We start from the raw sequence: 23741 nt of genomic DNA on the forward strand, positions 1-23741 counted from the left end.
GAAGCCTTTGCTTTCAATATTCTTTTGTCCTTGTCATCATATTAGAGAAGAATGGAAAGTTGGCATCCTTGATCTGTGCAACAGATATTACTTTACAAACCACAAAATCAACAGTTGTAGAAGCACTTTCATTGTTGTTTTGATATAGCAGATATCTACCAAATACAAAAAAAAATCCAACAATACTTCAAATAAAAACATTGTGACAGGGTGTAGTGGGAGGCGCCGCGGTGAGTACCAGTAAAAAGTCACCGTCCCGGGGTGAGGGGAAGGAAGCACCGGTGTGAGGTTAGCAGGGACCAAAAATAATACAAAAAGAGTGGAAAAAATTCAACAAAAGTCAAAAAGAAAGAGTACCGCTTTGCTGCACTACCTCCAGGCTAGGCTTACGCTATTTAACGGGGTCCAGCCAGGGAAAAAAAAAGAGCCGCTAGTACAGGGGTGACCAGACTGGACTTACCCTGTTTAGCGGGGTTCAATCTGGTGAGCAGGGCGCGTAAGGTAAAAACAAGAACTGAGTACATAACAAAAATGCCTGTGAATGCTTGCTCCAGTGAAAGTGCATGATGGGACAGGCAAAAAGAAAAATGAAAAGAAAAAGAAAACCTTACGCGGGTGTAATCCCCTCCGGGACTGTTGGTGAAAACTCCCCCCTTCCGGGGGTGGCCCTGCTCATCCCGTCGGAAGGTGTCCAGTGTGTCTTTATAGGACCCGCCCAGCTGGGGCTCATCAGCTGGAAGCCAAAACAGCTGGGACTACAAAGAAAAGGCATCGCCCTTCTACCAGGGCTCTGCCCCATGTAATGCCACAACATCTTTTCACTTTTCTGTTTTATGTTTTTGTTACGCACCTTGGTCACTGTGACAAATGCTGACCAATACTCCATCACACCCCTCAATCATCCTAATAATGTCAGCATGCCACCTTAGGTTTTCACATTTTAAGAGGTCTGTCCCATTCTGATGAACCCCCTTCAGGATCCTAGTTCTTATCCATTAGTCCCCTCTCAGGTCATACTGCATGGTCATCTTCCTTCTACTCTGGTCTTTCCTTGACTCTGTTCACATGCTCTTAATGCTCTTCACGCTCACTATCTTCTCACTAACTGAATAGGGGGTTGAGTATTCAAACCCATTAACACCGTGTCACCCATTTCTTTACCATCATTAATCTTCATATTATTCAAATCAACTCAACCCTTCAACAATCAACATACCTTGCTATCTTTTTTGACCGATCCTGTTCGGCCAGGGAAGCCACTCAGCAACAGATACCCATGTCACTGACACGATAGCAGCTAGGGCTGCTGTTTTAATTATTTCTCTTTTGTTCATCTCAGAGACCATCTGTGTATCTGCTGATGTTAAGGAACAGAAAATACTTACTGATGGTACTCAAATTATGCCATCTAAACTCCTGTCTCTCTCAGCTATGAAGAAAAGATTTGCTGCTCTCCTGCCAAGCAATGCAGGAAAGCCATGCAGGTGTTAATGCCTCCATTAGACCTGGCACGACAGGCCAACCCTGTGTTTTGACATCCAGATTTGGCTTGGTAAACAAAATACCACACAGCCCACATGTCCAGAAACTGTGGCAGCCCTAAGTTCAATCTAAGTTGTATCACAGGCCTATAAACCAACCCAAACCATCACCAATGAGAGAACTTTTACAATTAACAATTCATGTGTAAAATCTTAAGACTTATTCTCAAGGTCTGGAAAATTGCCCAATCGCAATGTTACCTTAATAACATTTAATTATCAAAATCATTAATTAGTGCATTTAACTTATTGCAGTAGTTAACAAGAAGAAATGTAATTGTTATAAACTATTGAACAACAACACAGTGCAACCCTTTTCTAACCACTTTTTTTTAAGTTTTGCAACCAGGGAAAATGCTTCCCTTATTTTCTTTTTGTTTGTAACACCTATATCACTTGCAACATGATGAACATAATAAACAGATATTCAATGATAAAAAGTAAGTGAAATTAAAAGGGTAAAGAACAGCTTTCAACATAGCAAAAATTGCAAAGTAACCAATAGTTGCACATTTATTTTTGTCAGTTGTTCTATGCAAAGTGTGGACAATGTTATCTTTAAAGGAAGAGAGATTGATTCAATTTAAATAATCACATCCGCAGCATTTTATTTATCGGTTAATAATGCAAGAAAACATCCTATTTTTTTCATTACCTGGATTCAATATATACTTTCATACAACTACTGATTTCTTTCTGTGCGTAGTTTTTGCAAATACTGTACAACTCACCAAATGAGGTGTCTTTCCCTACTGCACTTAAAACAGTAGACAACCATTCTGAGCTTATACACTATTATTTCATGTCTTAGCCGGATTAACATTACCTATCCTGAAATAAAAATATATTAATAAACCAGATTTGAAAAATACACTGATGAGCAGAAATAAATTCTGTATAAACGTTCTGTATCTTACTGTAGAAACACACGCATCTGTAATGTCTGTATCTTACCGTAAAAACATCACCAAAAACAGAATGAACCACTTTTGAGTGGTTAAGCTTTTGAAATAATGTACACATGTGTATTACTTTCCTCTACTAGAAATTTTTAAAAAGCAATAGTTAAGCTAATATGTTTACCAGTGGTACTGTATATAGGTTTCACCAAATACAGAAAGCTACAGAAATCCAGTCCTGATATTTTTTTTAAAATTTTTTAAAAGTCTCAGGATTATTAAATCTCAAATATGATGGTATCATACTTTTAAATATATCTATCAGTATAGAGGCTTTAGGGTATTGAAATTGAATCAAGTAGTTTTCAAAACTAGTTTTAATTAAAGATAAAAAACAACCATTCCAAGATAATCTGAAAACTAAAAAAATATGAGATCCAGTACTGCAACACTAGCCACATCATTCTTTTTCTTCCTCTGTAATATAATAAAAAGCTCTCATAAATAATGTTAAAATACTGTTTATCTTGAAAATCTTTTTGCATTTAAGTGCCCATACTGTGAGTAAAGACCAAGTAAAAGAAATTTACTTGTTTATTTCATCTAGAAGGATTTCAAGACATTCACTTCATCCAATATTGAATTGCAGCACCCACCTGGGGTTACAAGAGTGCCATCAGCTTCACTGCACAGCAACATCAGAGATCCGAAATGAGAAATTGTTTTACTAATTTAATTAAAGGGTAACTTTATTTATATAGGACAGCTTTTGCAGCCCCTGAATGAATGGAAATTAGCCAGGATTCCAAGGTTAATAGCCCTATTCTTATGAACAGTGACAAATAGTCAGGACCATAGTTAACATCTTATCTGAAGTAGAGCACTCACTACAGCACAGTGTCCTTGGTGACCATACTCGGGCATTAGTTTGGAAATTTTGATCTTTCTTTTGTTTGTTTCCTTGGAGGTCTGCCATCCTGGTACTGACCAGGCCTAGCTTTTCTTAGTGTGTGAAATCTTACGAGTCAAACAATAATGTGGTACTAAAAGGTTGATGGTGGTAAGTAAAGGTTAATTCCATGCTGAAAAGCAGAAAGAAGAAACACACATTTTTGGGTGTTGAGCCAAGGCTCAGCAGTTCTTTCACTTTTTAGCATGGAATATAGTAATGCTGCTTCATAAGATACTGTCAGGATAGAGAAATCACTGTCCTTTTGTGTGTTACATATTAAAAGTAAAGAAAGTAATGTACTGGACAACTCAGATGTTTATTATTTTTATGTAAACCTAAAAGATGTGATCTAAAACCTTAGACACAAATCTAACGTTTAAAATCCTGGAAAGACTTTACTGTAACATGGAACTTAATAATAATAATAATAATAATAATAATAATAATACATATATATACTGTATGAATGAATAGACTTAGTATTGATGTACTGGTATTGATAATTAATTTTTCTGTATTATTACAGAAAAACATTATTATTACAGATGACTGACATGGTATAATCATTGTTCTCCATTATTTCAGTGCAGTAAAAGAAATCTACAGTTTGGCCTTATTGGTTGGTTGCCAGCTGCCTGTTCTAATTTATCAATCTAGTAACCACTACAACCAGTGGAAACAGCAGGAATTCATGTGTTGCCAACAGACGTTGCCCCTGTGTTCAAGGGTAAACCCTAAATATGTAAACAAGCTGTACACATGGAGGGCTCACTCTCAGGCTCTGACATAGGACAGTGAGAGCTGTGGTCAGTTAACAGTATGACACATTAATACACAATTCAAGTTTTGGGGACACAAAAAATCACCAATTTTTAAATCATACTCAGGAAAATATTGGGAAGCTCTATCTGAGAGCTAAGGCTTCTCAATGCAATGTCAAATGCAAAAAAATACACATGAGATTCTTTATATGCAAAATCTAGGGGTTAAAACATAAGTGTGATTTAATTGTAAAGTAAAAAAAAACTTGGGCTAAGATCCAAAGTAACATATATTTTTCACCTAAATAGCAGCAGAGAATGATGGGTGCACAGACAAATTTATTTACTGGTAACTCTGCTACAAGAATACATAAATACTAATATACAAAACACAGTGCCTTTCAAAATTATTCAGTCCCTTCCTTTGTTTTGGAATAAGTATATACTTTTATGTATCTTTTATTTTATTTAAAACCTGAATGCTCAAAACTGAAGGCTCAAACTCAAACTGAAAGGTAAGTTAACTATAATACAAATAAGAAAAATGAAAGAGAAAACTCTGTAATACCTTAATGGCATGACTATTCAGACCCTGAACTCAATATTTGGTGGTAGCACCTTGGGCTCCAATTACAGCCTTTATGGGTAAGTCTCTACCAACTTTGCACATAGGCTTAATGTACTGTAACTATTTGCCCATTCTTCTCAGCAGATTTGCCAACGCTCTCTCAAATTGTTTGAGGATTGATTATGGACAAAGGTTTTCAAGCTTTCCCAGATTCTCAATATGGTTCAAGTCAGGATTTTGACTGGGCCACTCAAGGATATTTACTTCCTGATTCTTAAGCCACTCCACTGTAGCTTTGGATCACTGTACTTCTTAAAGCGGAATTTTCACCCCGGTTTCAGGTCTTTAGCAGACTTAAACAAGTTAACCTCTAGAATTTGTCTTTATTTTCCTCTGTTCATCTTTTTTCAATGTTAACAAATCTTCCAGTCTCTGCTAAGGAGAATCGCTCCTCATAGCGACATGCTGCTACCACTATGCTTGTCTGTAGGGATGGTGTTGACTGGGACATGTTCTATGTTGGGTCTGACCAAATGTAACACTTGGCATTTCGATCAAAAAGTTTCAATTTGGTCACATCTGACCATGATTTTGTTTCTTGGTGTACACATTACAGATAACTTCACTTGGTCCCTCAATACTACCTCCCTAACCAAGAAAGCACAGCAGCATCTCTTTGTCCTGCAGCGACTGAGAAGGGCAAACCTCCCTCCACCCATTCTTACCACTTTCTACAGAAGTACCATTGAGAGCACCTTGACCAGCTGTAAACTGTTTGGTTTGGGAATTACAACGCTTCAAACCACAAGACCCTACAACTAATTGAGGAAACAGCTGAGAAGATCATTGGAGCCTCTCTCCCTTCCATTTCTATCACCTATCACGAGTGCTGCTTACACAGGGCCTCCAGTATAGTAGATGACCCCTCCCATAAACTCTTTGCTCTCCTATCATATGGAAAAAGATATCGCAGTGTACGGGCTAGCTCCACCAGACTCTCTGTAACAGGTGTCAGGCTCCTCAACACCCTGGAATCTATTTGCACCCACTCCAATTCCAGAAACAGGGTTTAAATCCCCCCAGTGTGTTGTGTATATTGTATTATGTACTGTATTTGCCTTGTAATTTGCATCTGCACTTTGCACTATGTGCATCCTGTCTACAATGTCTATGTCAGTGTCCTGTCTGTCCTGCCTGTATTTGCACCGTGGACCAGGAGGAACGATATTTTGTTCCACTGTATACTTGTATATGACTGGAATGACAAATAAACGTGAACTTGAACTTTGCTGTGAACTTCAAGTGAACTTTAAGACAGCTTATTTTTAGTAATGACCTCCTTCTTGCCATCCTTTCATGTTTTGTTAAGTGTTCTGAAGTGTTGAATGCTGTACATTTTCTCCCATCTCAGCCATTCAACTCTGTAGCACTTCCAAAGCTGTCACTGGCCTCATAGAGACATCCCTCACCCATTTCCTCCTTGCCCAGCTGCTCACTTTGGAGGGGCAGCCTGATCTAGGCAGTTCCTGTGTGTGCAATGCAAACTCAACTTCTTGATGATCAAGTAAACTGTTCAGGGACTTTAACATTTTTTGTACCCTTGTCTTGTCCTTGACTTTATTTGGAAGCTCCTTAACCTTCATGGTGAAGCCTTTGCCCAAAATTCACAACCCGACCAAGGAAGGTCACACCAATATTTTAATTCTGACATTACGAGAACAGCTGTTGTTGTACACAGACAGAGGCCACTCAATATTGTGTGGTGTGTTAAGATAATTTTATTTAAATATATAAGTTAATTTATGTATCGATTTACATGGGCAGTGTGGTGGAACACTGGTGAGCATTGCTGCTGAAGCCCTGGATACAATTCCAGACATGTAGTACTATCTGTGCAGAGTTTGTATGTTCTCCCCATAGTACATAGTCTGTGTTTGTCTGTCTGCCCTGTAACCAGTCCAGCGTGTTCCCTGCCTTGCACCCATTGCTTACCAAGATAGGCTCCGGGTTGTTTTTTTGCTTTGAATGTGTAGGTTGTGTATATAACAAATATTAATAGCTACTTTCAAGTAACAGGATCACAAGCTTTAAAGGAACAAAATGTGAAAACTGCTATGTCAGAAAACCTTTATAAGTAATTGTATATTTTAATGCTTATATACAGTAATATACACAATTTCTTTATTTTCTTCTGTAAGAATATGCTATTGGGGAGTAAATGTGAACTGTTTCACTAAGATGGGATCCCTAGCTGTGCCAGTCTCAACTGTGGTCACGCTGGCCATATTCTAAACTGTATATTTATAAGTTTGATTAAATCCTGCTATGACTTTATCATTTAAAACACTGAACATTCCTATGTCCCAAGCACATCCGCTTTATTTTACATTTTCTTCCAAATCTTTAAATCTTGGAAATGTGCCTTTACTGCAGTTTATTATTTCATCCAGAAAGAACAGGAAATGTCACTGAGGGAAAAATTGCAGATCCTTTGCTTTCCTTCGTTAGCATGTCTTCATTCTCAGAATTTTCACATTTCTGTTTTTTTGGGTAATAATTTTCCAACTGTTCATGTCATGATGAACAAGTCATGATTGCTTTAAATGAAGAGAGCATATATACAGACCTGATCTTTATGAAGTAGACATGCTGTGCTCATGTAAAGAACTAAAAAATCATTGTTTATCAAATAAAGCAATAGTGTTGCTACTTAAATAATGACACGACGGTTGATAAATGGCCATTTTTGATAATAGACATCAATCATTTTTTATATATATATGAATTTCTTAAAGTCTCCTTTATAACACAATTTCCATTTTCTTCAAAATGTTGCTTAAAGAAGAGGTCATATGCTGCAATTTTAACTCTGGATATTGTAGATTTATAAACTATTCCTTCACAACCTGAGTGAATCATAAATAATGCCAGAGATCCAATCTCTACATCTGTCAGCTTCAGTAGCTACATACCAAAAGACTGGTGGTTGATCAGAAGTGGTTTCTATTTGCTACACAGGATTCTCTCTAGTGCTGGCCCCTTGCTTTCTTAATAATTAGGAACCCTCAAAGATCTCTGCAGTTGCTAGTGCCGTGTCAGCTGAGGTGCCTGCTGATGGCTGCTGATGGCTAGCTTGTTCTATTTCTTCATGTCCAGCAGGTTCTGAACTCAAAATAGTGGCACCTATCTCCCCCTCACATCCTTGCTTCATTCCCAGTGGGCTATCACAGAGAATTACCTTTCAGTGACTGATGAAGGATAAGGCTGAATCTGCGTGCTAGGGGTGAGAAACTTCTATCAATAGCAGACCTGCCTGGCCACCAATTCCCCTGGCCCAAGTCAAATCTGGTGCTTCATTCTGTCAGCGTGTTTCTGATTTGTAATGCTGAATTAAAACACAGAATGAAGACCATTTACTCCTGGCTATCCAACAGAAGCATTCTCTGAAAGCATTCTTTTTCTTATTTGAAGTTAATGATAAAATCACAGCAATTGTTTTTAAATAATATTAAAATTATCTGCTTGTTTCAGAGAATCCTGTTATAAAACAGAAAAAAAAACAAAGGGTGTAAAAGCGAGCACTTCTCCTCCAAAAATATATCAATTATGTTCTAAGGAGCTTAAAAACAATGAAACAAATGAACAAATATTTTTTACATCAGGATATTTTATATTAAGAGTACACTCAACCTTTGACTTAATTTTTCAATAATGTTTTTTGGACTATAATTGGACTACTATGAAAATATTGAGCACTGCCTTACATAAAAAAGTATCATAGAAATGATAGCTTGGCATTAAAACGATACAATATATCAAACCCAGAACATATATGTCTGCATCATAGCAAAGAGAGGTTATAATTGACCTCTGGCTTCAACTTTTAACAATTCACACCTCTGATATGTTCATTGAATCTCCTGAAATGGACCTAAGAAAAATATGTTTATATGGTGCTGTATTATGACAATCACCCAACAAACAGTTTGGACGACTGTTTTACCCCTCTGAGATGATAATAAAAGGTGAAAAAATATATATATTTTGTAACAGAAAACCCTGGGGGGCTATATACATAAGATTTCAATAAATTAATTCATCCATCTTCTAACTCCTTTATCTAATACAGAGTCAAGGGGGAGCATGAGCCTAACCCAGCAAGCAACGGGAGTAAGGCAGCGTACATCCTGAGCAGGACGCCAGTCCTTCGCAGAGCACACGCACTCACACCAGGGCCAGTTTTCCTAATGTTTCCTGCCTTGCTGCCGCAGCTTGGTGCGTTGGGCTGTGGCACCCCCCAGCTGAACTGGATGAAGTGGTTAAAAATTAATGAATGGGTGCTATCACTGTACAAGTATGCAAGACATCATTTAGAACACTGAGGACAAATTTGGTCTCCACATTACAACTCTTCCTCTTTCTCACAATTCGATTCACTCCCAGGATTTAAAGGAATGCCCTTCTGAGACAGGCTAAAATAAATTAATAATTTTATCAATTGAAGAAAAGAGGACCTAGTACAAATATTAAAATCAAATGTAAAAACTTACAAGGAAGTGCATTTCAAACTAACAGCAAGTTTTTACAAACAGGATTATAGAAGTCTGGAACAAACTACTCATATTGTCAAAGTTGACACTTTCAGAAGTGTCTGGATGAGATCTGATCAGTTAGCTACAGGAAATCAAATTAGTTACTTTCACAAGGTGCCTTCTCTTGTTAGATATGTTAAAAACATACGTTCTTACTAGAGACAATACAATATTACAAATAATGTAAGAATGTCGATTGATTTATTGACTTACAGTACATATAGGTCCTCTAAACTGTAATATGTCAAACTGCAGGACAAGCAAGATAACATAGAAGATTAGTGTTATAACTTCAAATGCTGATAACTCAAAGAACTCAAGTTTTGGACCAAATTATGTTATGGTTTTGAACCAAACACACTATCACAAGAAAATATTCCTGTATGTTCAGCTTAAGACACAGAAATTCTTATTCTATTTCTAATGTACTGCTAACTGTAACATAAAAATATTTTTGTTTTTTAATGAAAGATTGAGCAAACACTATAAAACATTTTTTAACCAAATTTTTAAATATATAAGGAAAGGCAAACAAAATGTATGCTTTAATTTTTATTGTGCTTTTAATAATCTACATACCAGCACTGATGCAGATTTTGGCCAAAAGGTAACTGAATGCTCTATATTTTTAGTAAATGAATTGTTGATTGAGATAAACAATTAAATACTGCATTTTCTACTGTCAAATTACACACATAAGAAAATATTACAATTACATTTCTCACTTGTACATTTTAGATACATGAGAAGAAGAGAAAATTAATTCAGCACAGAATCGATTCAATAACTCAACTAATAATTTTAAATGACTGCTGTTCTCAATTATTTCACCTTAAATATGGTGATGTGAGTAAAAATAATTGAGATGTGGTGCTTATGTTCTGAAAATCAAAAACGTTAAAAAGTAAGAACCGCTTTCATAAAATGAAGAACACATAATATATTGTAGAATGTATTAACATTATGTGTGTGATTTGAAAATCCTTTGATCTAAGGACCAGGTTTCAAACCAAATTATTTCAAATTGTGAAACGAGAAGCAGAATGGACATTATTGGAGTTATTCTGTAAACTAACATTCTTACTCAGCTTTTGCATAGCTGAAACATTGTAAGAAAACCAGTTTGCAAAACAAAGTAATCAAGTGATAATTACCTTTAGCCTTAATTTTTAACAACATTTGTTACTAGACTGGCTGCTATTAATTATCAACAAACCTAATAGCGCATGGTACTTGCGTATCTGGAAGCTATTGTTTTCCCTCATGAAAAAATGTCTCATCAGTATTCTGAAGAAAAAAAGCTTTGCGACTTCCAGTTTCTCTTTGGTTTGTAAAAATCAAATCATATACAGATAATCATGGAGATAAATCAGATCATATAGATAGCTCTCTTTTTCACACACTTGAAAAGTTTAGTGTACAGTATGTGAAGCTCATTGAATAAGGGTCATGGTGCTTGACTGAATCACACTGAAGCCAGGCACTCACCCCTAATTCTACGTACTGCTCCAGAAACAGCCTTTTATCATTAATATTTTGTTTTCAAGCATCCCTCTGTGCTAACTGCTTGTTTAGAAGCAGGTGGATAAGGAGCAGCACAGAGGTGTCAAATGTTTTCTTTATTGATTGACAAGGCTTATAAGAACATAACCTCATTTCTGCTAGATACATGCCGATTTTAAGGAGAACAGGTGTAAGAGAACAGAGGGTGACAGGATCCTTCATTGATTATCTATACAGGGTATACTCTTGACCTGTCAAGGCATTCAGGACCCTCAGGAGTTGGTGTCATTATTACCAGATGGAGGTCAAGATGACACAGACTTGTATACGATGACAGCACAGCTGGCTGGATGATGACAAAGCTGTCCAGCTGGCATACACCTGCAGATGACCTTTTTGTGTAAACCTTAGGAATGGCAGCCAGATGTTCCTGAGAGATCACAGCATCTACTCTTTGGGGAGCCATTTGCTTTTTGCTTTTCTCTTTTAATTGAAAATCTTGTAAAGGTCACTTGTGTGCAATGTCCCTAACTAGGAAAGAATAGCTGATAGACACGTGATTTATTGCTTCAAACAAAATAAGAAAAGGATTGTAAAAACATTTGATAGTGATACCATTGACATCTCTTTTTCCCAAGAGTCCATGGGATTTAAAACAAAATTAAAATACATATAAATAATACGATTTTAACAACTTACAGGTTTTTATGACTTAGTCAACAGCTCAAAAACAATAATTCCCAAGTAAATGTTATCTAACCATACCCAAATGATGAAGGGTCCTAGGGAAACTATCTCAAGTATTGCAACGCCTGTTTTTGAGCATTATGTGTTTGCTTCCTTTTTTTCCAAAACAGGGTTTGTGCTATTGGTCCCAACCAGATCTGATCCCCTAGTGATTTACATTACATTGACATCAACACAATCTCTTCCAGCCTTCTTTCTTCCAGGCTAAACAGTTGCAGCTCTCAACCTGTCAGTCTTAGTCATATACTGTGGCCTTGAAGATGTTCTCTGGACCATCCAGAGCAATAAGATCCGTTTCTATTACTGGAAACAAAGTATTTTTGGCAAGCAGTTTTTCTGTATGTAAATTTTGTTTGATGTCAGCACTACTTATAATTTATTCAAGAACTGTTAGTATTGCTTTAAATTCCCTAGCACTGACAATGGTAAATCCTGAACCAAACCCAAGATCTTTTAGCATGGCTTCAATTAATACATATCTTCTATTTTGCTTTGTATAATTTGGGGGGTAAAACAATATTTTGCATTTGGTATGATTCAATGCCATAATGCCAAGAAATTATGTAAAACATAAGGATTACTAAAAACCGTTGCAGTTAGTTTTAATTTCCTCTTTTACACTGATGTTGTTTGGCCACCAGAACACCAAAAATGAAATGGTAGTGCACAGAATTCTTTTATCGTGACACGACAATTGAACAAATTTCTGATCTCTACTCACTTATGTAAGTCATTTAAGGCATTTATGTGGATCAGATGCTTTGAAAACATGGTGGTCCCCATGTGTAAAATTAGAAATTCCCTAATCCCACAGTCATTTAAACCACAGCTAACTTTTAATGGATAGGTGGCACGAATCATGTATAAATTTCACCTCTGGGATATCATATACTTCTAACAGAAAGACTCAGGTTTCAAGAATAAACTTTTAAATATGGTTTCGAAAAATCTATGTAATTAGGATATTTTTTTCTGGAAAATTCTAAATCACATATTTTAAATTTAATTTATTTTTACGTATATCAAAGTCCGAATGCCGGATATAAAAATGAACCTTAATTTAATGGCAGTTAATGAAGTTATTCATCCACAGAAACCACAATGTGGAGAGTACAGCCCATTAAAATCAGGCACCCGCCCTGGTATTTCCAAACCAGTTTAAAAAATCTAAGATCAAATATGCAGCTTGCCTCAGAATGTAATACTAACAACCTTTATTACCTAGAAAAGCATAATCAGAAATCAGGGAAGAAATAACACATTGTACAATAATAAATGCTGTATTATTAAATGACCTAGAGCTTTAGGAAAAATCCAACTTCTGCAAGCTGAATTATTTCAGTTGTCTACTGTAGCCTTTGCCAACAACAGCTGTAAACCACAAGCACCATCAGAGCCACATGTGCTTTCAACTTTCCTCCCCTCTGTCTTTAGCTTGATGCCACACTGAGTAAAGGTCTCTTATATCTGTTTTTCTTTTCTCTGGACTTCAGTATGAATTAGAAATTTAACTTTAGCATGTTATTTTTAATTTGGTGAACAAAGGTCTTCAGTAGCCATAACCTTTCCTGCATCAGGAGTCTTCCTTATAGTGTTGCTCTCAGTGAATAATTTCTCAGGACATCCTCGTTGCACTATGTAACTCGCTTAGGTACTAATGTAAAACAAAGAAATTTAAATATGTAGCACTATAGTAGCTTACTCATGTTATAGTGATGATAAAAACAAAATATTAGTTCATACCTGCTTAAGGCTGCCTGCCACTGACTTCATGTAACCAGCTAGGGAATCTTTACCCCTGAAAAAGAATTGGTGCCTTGATTAATATTTAATATAAGAGATGATATATATTTTTACCAAAAAATAAGTCAATAAATAATTGTGCCAAGCTTGAGATGTTACAGATTAAATAAGCATCATGCAAAGTATGAGAAGTAGAGGAAAGCAAAGTATTCTTTTAATCAGTGGCTGCATTGGAAAACTCCATATAGAATGCAAAACATTTTTTAACTTTGAATTTGGAATAAATCAAAATAAGAATATATTTTTCTATTTTCCTATTACCAGTCCTTGGGGCACAACAAAATAATATTTTCTATAATCTCTTATGAGGACAATTAAAGCTATATTCTTTTGAGGATAACATTTTTTCTTTTAAAGAAAAATTACCGGATTTTGCTCAGGTTTTTAACTAGGATTTCATTATTTTAACCTTGTTATAACAGATGGCAATTTAAGTACAAGAGAACATTTTTGTTTTCTCTTTCTGAAGCTCCATTTTCTACTGTTGCTGTCATAAATCACAGCAGAACTACTAATAATGAGTAGCAACATAAGGTGATGAATCTGCATTTAAATTAATCACATTTAATATACTGCTCAGACAAGTTGACAAAGTGCTAAAAAGCAATAAAAACTGATCATGTTGTTAAACAAGTATTGTACCCAGTTAAATGGGTATTTTATCAGCATTTTATCAGTTTTTCTAAAAGATATGTAACAAACTTTTCTCATTTTAGACTTGCATCTCATAATTACCAATAAATATTTGCATATATTACAAATGTTCAAAAATAACATCTGTAGATCAAAAGCTGCAATTTAAGCAGGCTAATACTGTAAAGATGAAATGAAAACAGCACTATTTACTGAAAATATCTACTTAAATAGTTTGGGGGAGGTCATTAAAATGTGAACTGAAGAGATATAACTTCATTACCAAATAAAGAGAGTAAAACAAAGCGTATTGAAACACACTGCAGCTCCCACTGTAGTCCTGTTTAATAATATGCCATCCCGTGTACAAACCCCATAAACTAACCCCTTCTTGATTCATAATAGGGTATTCTTTACTCTGTGTCGCATCACAATGTAATACCGTACATCACTAAAGTACAGAAATGCGTGTGTGTGCTTGGATATTTCATAGACAGCTTCTGGGTTTTCTGAACTGTTCCTTATTATCCCGGGCTGAGAAAAGCTGTGCACACAGATAGAGAGAATTGATCTTGTGTCTGGTGGTGGAAATGCGTTCCCCTGGGCTCAGCTGCTCACTTGGCTGCCATGCGGAGGGCGCTCTCTGCATCGCGGACGCTCTCCTCCAGCTGCCGCTTGTCCTGTTCCAGCTGGGAGAGATGCTTTCCGAGCTGACGCAAGGATTGATCTTTTCTCCTCAGCTCCATTTTTGCTTCCGAGAGACTCTAGGAGAGAAAATGCAAGAGAATACAAAAGAAACAGCTCGATGACTTACAGTATATGTGGTAAGACAATATGAATTGCACAAAAACAACATTTGCTCTTTATCATTGTTACGAATTAACTGTAAAAATGGAAATGTATCTATTCTATACAAAGGTAGTGAATGTTGTTAAAAGTTAAATAGGTTATTGAGTTGGTGTTTTGTTCAGAGTTAACTACTGTATTCCTCTTAAATGACAGAACACAAACTTTCAGTGAATTTCTAAGAAAACACACAGAAAGCCATCAGACGATACCAGGTTTTAAACCAGGAATGTCATTAGACTTTTAACATTAATAAATCACTGGACTACCCATCCTCCTCCCCTACTAGAAAGGTAAGTATAATTTGATTAATTAGAATTATAATCTTAAACTCATACTTTTTTATAGACATGGGACACAGTTTTAATCCTCAATCCGATGTTTTGGACTGATATTTTAGAATTCATGAAAACAAATCAATTTATAGTTATATTTAATCAGATTAACACTCGGCTGTTTTGATTTTTATTAACACTGTTATCAAAAGAAGCATAAATGTGGAAAAATGCTGCTGTCATCTATATCCACTCCCTAAAACATATTGAAACACTTCTTGTCAGGAAACCAGAGAGAACTAAAATCTTGATAAGACCAGAAAAGGGTTCACTTGAGAGCAAATTTCATGCCTAGTAGTGAGGCAGTAAAAAATATTCTACACAGTTTGTGGAAATAAATATATCTCACACAAATACAATAAGGAAAGAAGAAATCTGGCATTATGAATCAAAGAACCCAGTAAATAAAAACCATTCAAAACCTCTTCTAAAGAAATTTTGTGATAATATCCAATGTCACAAATATTCCTTAGGTTGTAAAAACTGAATTACAGAAAACAAAGTTGAAACAGTTTGCTGTTTATAAAATTAAAAAACATATGAAAGTGTTCCTGATTAACTACAAAAACAATACCTCCACAGTATAGATGCAGCACCTCTGACACCTTCAAGTGAACAAACCTGTTTGCTTTACTACAGTGTAAGAGGTAAAACAAACGCTTACATTCCCACAGAGATTTGTTAAGGTGTAAAAAATTTATGGTGCAAAGAGAGAGGAGGAAAAAAAAACTTCCCATAGTCAAGATATGCTGTCCGTGAGCTTTCACATGACTCCAGTGCGCTCAGAGATTTCATATTCACAAAATCCACTTCTACAACTTGTCAAGGCAGGCTTATGAAGTTCAACAAAAGTTACAAAGGGAAAAGGGGCTTTGACTACATCCAATAACATTAGTTGTGTGCAGTTTTCTAACAATGCCCCATTGCTTTGGTGCTTTTGATTTTACATTGAACAAAACTTCTAAAAATGTCAAATTGCCATGATGGACAATTTGATTGGTCAATATTTTCAATGAAATATTAAAAGTTACTTATGTAATACTTTTACTTACAAATTCAAAAATTCATTATAACAATTTGTTTGGTGCTGGCCATCTTCAAAAAGATTAAAACCCCAAATCAGTATTATCATTGCAGTATATTTGCAAGTACACAACATCTCCTAAACAATTAACCGTTCTCAATCAAATCCCCAAGATCTCTTTCCATGGTTAAAATCAACATAGTCCTGAAGGTACCTTAAGCAAAGAGGATGGTTTTACAAGAGATCCCAATAAATAGACACGTGCTGACAGATGCTGAAGAAAAGCCTTGTTCTGAACTTTGATGCAACGGAAATGCCTGTAGCTAGCTTTTTTCCTACAACTGTGAGTGACAAAGACAGACAACAGCTTTGAGGACACATCCCTGCTGCACTGAATACAAGCTCTTTTCTTGAAAGCTAGTTACAATACTTATAACTTATTAAATTGAAAAACTTTTTAAGGATGTTGAAAATCAATGAAACAATTACAGGCAAACTGCAGCTGTAGCAGCATTGTGATGATGTACAAGTGGATATAAAAAGTCTACACACCCTTATTGCAGTTGCAGGTTTTTGTGATGTAAAGCCAAAAATCAAGATAAATCATGTCAGACATTTTTCCATCTTTAATATGACCTTGCAACCAACAAAATTCAAGAGAAAAACATACAGATAATTATTAGTAAAAATAATTGAAATTAAAAAACACCCTGGTTGCATAAGTGTGCACACCTTTTATAATGGGGACTGTAGCTGTGTTCAGAGTTAACCAATCACATTCAAAATCATGTCCAAAGGTACAGTAAGTAGCATACACCTTACAACTGATTCTGATTAACCCCAAATAAAAATCAGCTGTTCCTGTAGGATTTCCTTGTCACCTTTGTGGTTGCATCCTACTGGGATAGCCATGGTCCGCAAGGAGCTGACAAAACATCTACGGGATCTTATTGTTGAAAGGGTCCAATCAGGAGAGGGGTATAAAAGAATATCAAAGGCCATGGAGCACTGTGAAGATTATCATCAATAAGTGGAGAAAATGTGGCACCACAGGGACATTGCCAAGATCAGGACGACCCTCCAAAGTTGATGACAGGACAAGGAGAAAACTTATCAGGGAGCCTACCAAGAGGCCTAAAACAACATTAAAGGAGCTGCAGGAATTCCTGGCAGGTACTGGTCACTCCTTGCATGTGACAACAATCTCCCGTATTCTCCATATGTCTGGGCTATGGGGTAAGGTGGCAAGACGGAAGCCATTTCTCACAAAAAAGAACATCCAAGCCCATCTAAATTTTATTTAAAAATACATTCAAACACCCCAAACCATGTGGGAAAATGTCTTATGGTCTGATGAGAAAAAGGTTGAACTTTTTGGCCTTAATTCTTAAAGATATGTTTGACGCAAAGACAACACAGCTCATCATCCAAAGAACACCACACCTACTGTGAAGCATGGTGGTGGCAGCATCATGCTTTGGGGCTGCTTCTCTTCAGCTGGGACAGGGTCTCTAGTCAAGACAGATGGGATAATGACTAGCTCCAAATATCAAGATATTTGGGCACAAAAGCTGCTGGCCTCTATCAGAAAGCAGAAGATGAAGAGGAATTATGCTTCCAATTCACTCCAGAATTGTTGCTGTCATCAGTTCCCTCACAAGGTTTCAAACTCAGCCTACATCATTCGTTTTCCTTTCACCTTCTCTACCTCTCACACAGTAGGAATCATTCTGTTTAATGTCTGAAGCAGTTACTTAATACTAAACAGTTACTTAAATGCGTACTCACTCAGAGCACATTTCAACTCGCAGATATAAATCACATGTGTCTTTTATATCCATCTCTCTAGGCTCATTTACAGCCCATATTCTGCTCTCTCGCTATATACCAGAACAACTTATTGTTTTCTCTTTCTGCATCAGTACGGTGACTCTCACTCCCACAACTCAGCATGAGAAACCAGCTGGCTGCATTTACACGCTGGCTCCACAAACGCTCTGGCTCGGCTGGTTCTTCCACTTCAACCCTGCTGTAGGTCTACTGCCTGATATGTGGGAGACTCTCAATCATATTACCTCTCTCGATTGAGGTTAGCTCGGGACTCACAGCCTGTTATGTTCTCCTAGTAGGGAAACATCTAACTCCCCACAGCTCTCTTTCTTCTGAACATAGACTGCCTTCAGCTTGGTCACATACAGTACAAACAGTGTCATTATTGAGAAGCTTCTCCCATCAGGAATCCCACACCATGGAAGGCATTATATTAGATATAATGCAAAAAGCTATGAAGCACATTGCAATATTATATTGATTGATGTAGTATTGTAAGTAAGAATCATGTGAGCTGTAATGATCATTACATTCCTGTGAAGGACAGCACAGAGACAGTGGGATTTCTCCCTTTTTTAAGAGTGTTACAATCATGGTATGCTTGAAAGTATTCATGATTACCTCTTTACTCCAGAACTATACTGTATGATGAAAGCATGGTAGTTTAGTGTTGACAATATTTGTCTTGAGATCTTCTGGAGTGAAAGGAACACTTTTCTTCAGTTCTTGGTTGAGGCTTAAGTGCTTTATCCTAATGCATTATTGAAAATGTTATTTTGTGGTTAAAACGTCAGTACATTGCTTCTTCAGCTAGCAATGTTGGGGAGACAGTTTGTTTAACAGATTTGAATGGATAAAACGGCAAGGTCCTATGAATGCTTCGGCAATGTGGCAATAGTGAATCTTGCCAATGCTTCCTTTGACTGGCAACTATTCCAACTCTGGTGCTGAAGTTTACAAGTAGAAAGAGTCTGTTGTTTTCACAGACAACAAAGAATGTGCTCTAATATAGAAATGATATCTTCTTTACTTTCATCTTAAGTCAGGACATACAATTAAATCAATACATATACAGCTTATTTTTTCTCTGCTGAGTTGAGATGCAGTGTCATGAGGAGCTCATTGATTGCAACAGGGACCTAATGTAGGTGGTATGAAGCAAATCCAGCTCCATGAATGCAATGTTCTTACTCTGATTTTACCTTCTAGAAAAACATATAGCCACCTCCATGTTCCATGATTTGCTTTTGTGCAGCTTGTCGGATTTTATTTAGGAAAACAATGCTGATGTCACATATAGCTGATGTGAGTTCAAGCCAAAAATGCAGTATGGTGTTCTAGACTGTGTCTGGACAATCCATGATAGTCCAGATGTTCAAGGTGCCACATTTTATAAAAAATGTAATAAAATTGTTTGATTTTTTTTTTAATTCCAGAAGGATTATGCCACTGTACACGGCTATTCAGTCAAGAGCGAAGAGGCTGAATCCAAACTGGGAATCAAGTCTAATCTTTTCCCCAGTAGGGCTGAGCATAGTGGATCCTAATGCCCACTCAGTTAAAGCTGCCTAAATGCACTTCTGTTTCAACCAGAGTGCTTCATGATCCTGTTGTAACAGCCACCTCATTGCCAGGTCATGACTAGTTGATTCCAAACCTTAGACCATTTTTGACTTAAAAAGAACCTCATAATAAAAGTCAAGGGCAGTAAGAAGTAAGAAATTCATTTGAGTGGTTAGATGGTTGTTTGATATAATCATATTAAATGTAGTACTTTCCACATTAGAAAAAAAAAATTGAAGTAAAGATATAAAGCATAACTGACAAAAACTGAGTATGCAATGCAGACACATCAGCCAAAGGTACCATCCTTGGGTAGCTGTACAGTACATACACTGTATGAGAATTACAGTCACAATTTTTAACGGTTATAAATTGGCAAAAGGTGTAGGAATGCAAAGGAGTTATCTTCAATAAATTGTGCAAACAGCTTTATAGTATAGATATGGTTATAGATTGTAGGTTATTCATATTATACTGCCTTATGTTTATAGAAACATTGATAAAAATAAAATGACCCAATTCAATAGGTTCAAAAGAAACCTATCCATATGCTTATGTTTTATTACAACAGTTTGTATAATCCATTATCTCTAATGTGAAAGAAAAACAAAAATAATTCCAAATGAGAGGAAGCTATTCAGCTCAACAAGTCCATTTGATAGTTAGCAGCTTATTGATCCAAGGCTTCAACAACATGGCTGGATAGCTTATTCCATACTTTCAACCCCCTTTATGGAAATAAATGCCTCCTGTTCTTAGTTTCAAATGCACTCCATGTCATTTCCATTTGTGTCCAGTCAATCAGGTTTCAGTGTTTAAAGACGTCCACTGCATTGACTTGAGGATTTTGAAACTTGAATCTGGTCCCCTTGTAATCCTTTCTGTTCAGGACTAAAAAGACCCTTTTAGCCTGTCGGGGCAGGAGATTCCTTCAAGTTCCATGAATGCATCTGGTTGCACCATACTGATTCAAGAGCAGCAGTATTGTTTTTATCATGTGGTGACAAAAAATGTGCACAATAAGGTCTTATTTATGAATTGTACAGTTTTAACAATCATTGATTGTAATTTTACAATTTAAACTATAAAGCATGTCATTTTTTCTTTTTATTACCCCCATACATCCGTAGATGTAAAATTTAAAACATGCCCACCTAAGACTTTTTCATAAGTAGTCTCTTCAAGCTCATATTTCCCTAATTGTATTTAAAGTTTGTTTTTGTTACTTGCATGTAATATTCTGTAAACAAACAAATGTTTGCCATGTCTTGAATTTGATCTAAAAACCTATGAATTTCATTTGTAGCCTCTACATTATTTGCCATTACTTCTGTTTTGGTATAGTCTGCAAACGTAACTAGTTTACTAATTACCAGAATGTAGATATAATTAATTATATAAATCAACACGCTGTGTGGTCCTAGTAAAGATCCTTGTGGTACATTTAGTCCTTGAGAGTACTTGTCAATTTGATTCATTAAACAATTTTCAATCAGAAGAGGAACTTTTATCCAAAGAATTCAGAAATCTAATTACACCATATCATATCTCTGTATTTTAATTATAAACTGTTATACAAATGGAAGCCTTGAGTGAAAAAGATGTAGTTATTAAACAGAATTAATTTATCAAATGAGAAGATTAAGAGAAGTATAGCAAAAACTGCAGTAAACAATGAACTTTTAAATGTTTCTGCACAAGACTCTTGTAAATTCAGTTAAATATCATCCAATAACATTGTATCACTAAAATGGTGTTATGCAGCACATCTTTGTACAGATGTTATTTTGGAAGAAACATTTTCTGAGGTTTTCACATTTTCTGCATAATAAGTACTCCATTTTCCGATCGGAAGAATAACTGCTATATTTACTAACTATAAATTAAACCTGGGTTAAAAAGTCTGGCCCAAGGCCAACAAAGGAAATCTCTTCAGTTGAGTACTGTTAGCATTTATCAGGAACTACCTGTTAATATATTTTTCTTGAAATCTTAAGGCCAGCAAGGCAGAACAGTAGTAGTCTGAGAGTTGAATTTGTCGAAAATTATAGCTTCTAATACTACATATGCTAGAAACAAAAAAATGACCAAATTATATTTTAAGAGACATTACCTGACATCCTGAGTTTGGTGAACTACTAAGCTCAGTACATATAATTACTGAAGTAGTTCAGGTGGGTAGCTGCGTCAGCATGTGTAGTCTGCAAAGGAACAAGTCATAGGTTTATTCCACGCTGAAAAGAGAAGAGAGAAAACACAGCGTTTCGGCTGTGAAGCCTTCCTCAGGTGTGACACCTGAAGAAGGCTTCACAGCCGAAACGCTGTGTTTTATCTCTTCTATTTTCAGCATGGAATAAACCTATTACTCATTAATTACTGAAGTATCACCTGCAGTTAATATAAACAGCTTATCATATTTCTGACATAATGAAAAAATCTATAATGACCATTGTTATGCATTGTTATTGTAAGTCTCTGAAACAGCACCCTCAGAACACCAGACTTATGAATTAATTCAATTCAGTACTGATATTGAAAGAAAAGGAGAAAACTCAAAATTGTAAATAAGCATTTACAGAGGAGTTGACATGGAAAATAAAAAAAAATATTTTGTTTTCTTAGAGATTGAAAAAAGTGAGATAAAAGTTACCACTCTAGAGGGAGGTATGACTGAATGCTTTAAATTATGGGTGAGGGGTATTCTTCACTGAATTTCCAGTTTTTCCACAAGCTCCTCAGAAATCAATATATGTGTAACCAGATTGAAGTTTCTCTTAGAGAAGGTGAAAGAAATCATATAATGAATGTAACACAGGGATCCATGTTTCAGCTTGAGAGTACAACTGCAAAGTAAACAATAATACTGAGAACCTCAAAGCACATAAGATACTTTAAGTCCCTTCATTGCCATACACATTATTTCTGAAATACGGGAATGCTGATGATTTGCATACCTTATGTTTGCATTCCACTCAAGTGCTCCACTTCAAGAAATTAAGGGACGGGAAGACTTACAAGATAAAAATCCCTCAGGGGCAAAAAAGTCCAGAATTAAAACTTGCCTTAGGCATATTGCCGAGGTCCATATAACTAATTTAAAGGAGGAAACAGGAAAAAAAAGGCAAAAGAAAGCAAAAAACAGGAAAACAGAAATGTTTGTTTAATCCTGCTTTATTTTAATATTTTATTTACAAATGCCAACACAAATATCAGACTACTTATAATTACCTGTGACTAAACTATCCAGTAAAAATTAAAGGTTAAAACTATTTTTGCAGTATTCCATATATTAGTTAAGGGCCACCAAATCTTTTTTAATGAGCACACAGATGTCTAGTCTTTCAGAAAATCTCTCTACATGAAGACGTATTTTAAGACAAATAACATTAATCTACACAGCATCTATAAGGCAATGTTTTCGGTTCTCAGCTCACTCACTAAGCTCTGTATTACAAAAGCTCGCTTTTATGGAAAAACACAGGAGTATTTTATTGACCTTCTTTAATTAACTTAATCATATACACTTTGTATAGAAAGTGCTTTTCTGTACTACATTCCACTTCATCTATACTGAAGTACACCACCCAGCTGAGTGACACACAGCAGCCATTATGCTCTATCAGTCCCTGTACACAGCAGAACCATAGGTCTTAAGCATTATCAAGCTACACGTCATACACCGCAATATCAGCATTGGAACTAATTATAACATGTTACTTCTGGTGGAAGTACCTCTACTACCTGTGGAAATATAAGCCAAACCTCAGCTAGGTTCTCACTTTCCTGTCAAGTTTGACATGGCTGGGCTCAGCCCTCCATCTCCCTTGCATGTTTCCAGGGTCTTGGAAAAAAATGAGCCGTGTTATCATGGTCTCTTCCTCTGAGCAGGAGCTGCCCACCTGTCTGGCAAACCTGTCAACTCTTGTCAACTTACAGCATCACCTCTCTGCTTTCTGAATTTGGGATTCGAAACTCCTCTTTTAGCATCTCTTCCTTCCTCTCTTTGGGGATTTGAGTACCCCTGTTTTCCCTTGCAGTAGTTTAAAACAGTGTGGACAGGAAGAAGAATAGTGATGATCTTTAGGAAGCTTTATGAAGCCCCCACAATAGGAGGGGTTGCATTTCTTACTCTACTGAAAGTAAT

The 23741-nt window shown here is 36.2% G+C and overlaps 1 protein-coding gene across 1 annotated transcript in view; it reads right to left on the minus strand.

Moving 5' to 3' along the window:
• Window positions 1–23741, minus strand: part of ccdc171 (coiled-coil domain containing 171) — a 151870-nt gene that overhangs the window by 38110 nt on the left and 90019 nt on the right. Inside the window, exons 21-22 of the mRNA XM_088913737.1 lie at window positions 14618–14763; window positions 13307–13361 (exon numbers count right to left, since the gene is read on the minus strand). Coding sequence (XP_088769863.1) covers window positions 13307–13361; window positions 14618–14763 — 201 coding nt within the window. The remainder of the gene's footprint in view (window positions 1–13306; window positions 13362–14617; window positions 14764–23741) is intronic.

Source organism: Atractosteus spatula, chromosome 1, assembly GCF_055471065.1.
Source record: "Atractosteus spatula isolate fAtrSpa1 chromosome 1, fAtrSpa1.hap1, whole genome shotgun sequence".
NCBI classification, from domain to species: domain Eukaryota; kingdom Metazoa; phylum Chordata; class Actinopteri; order Semionotiformes; family Lepisosteidae; genus Atractosteus; species Atractosteus spatula.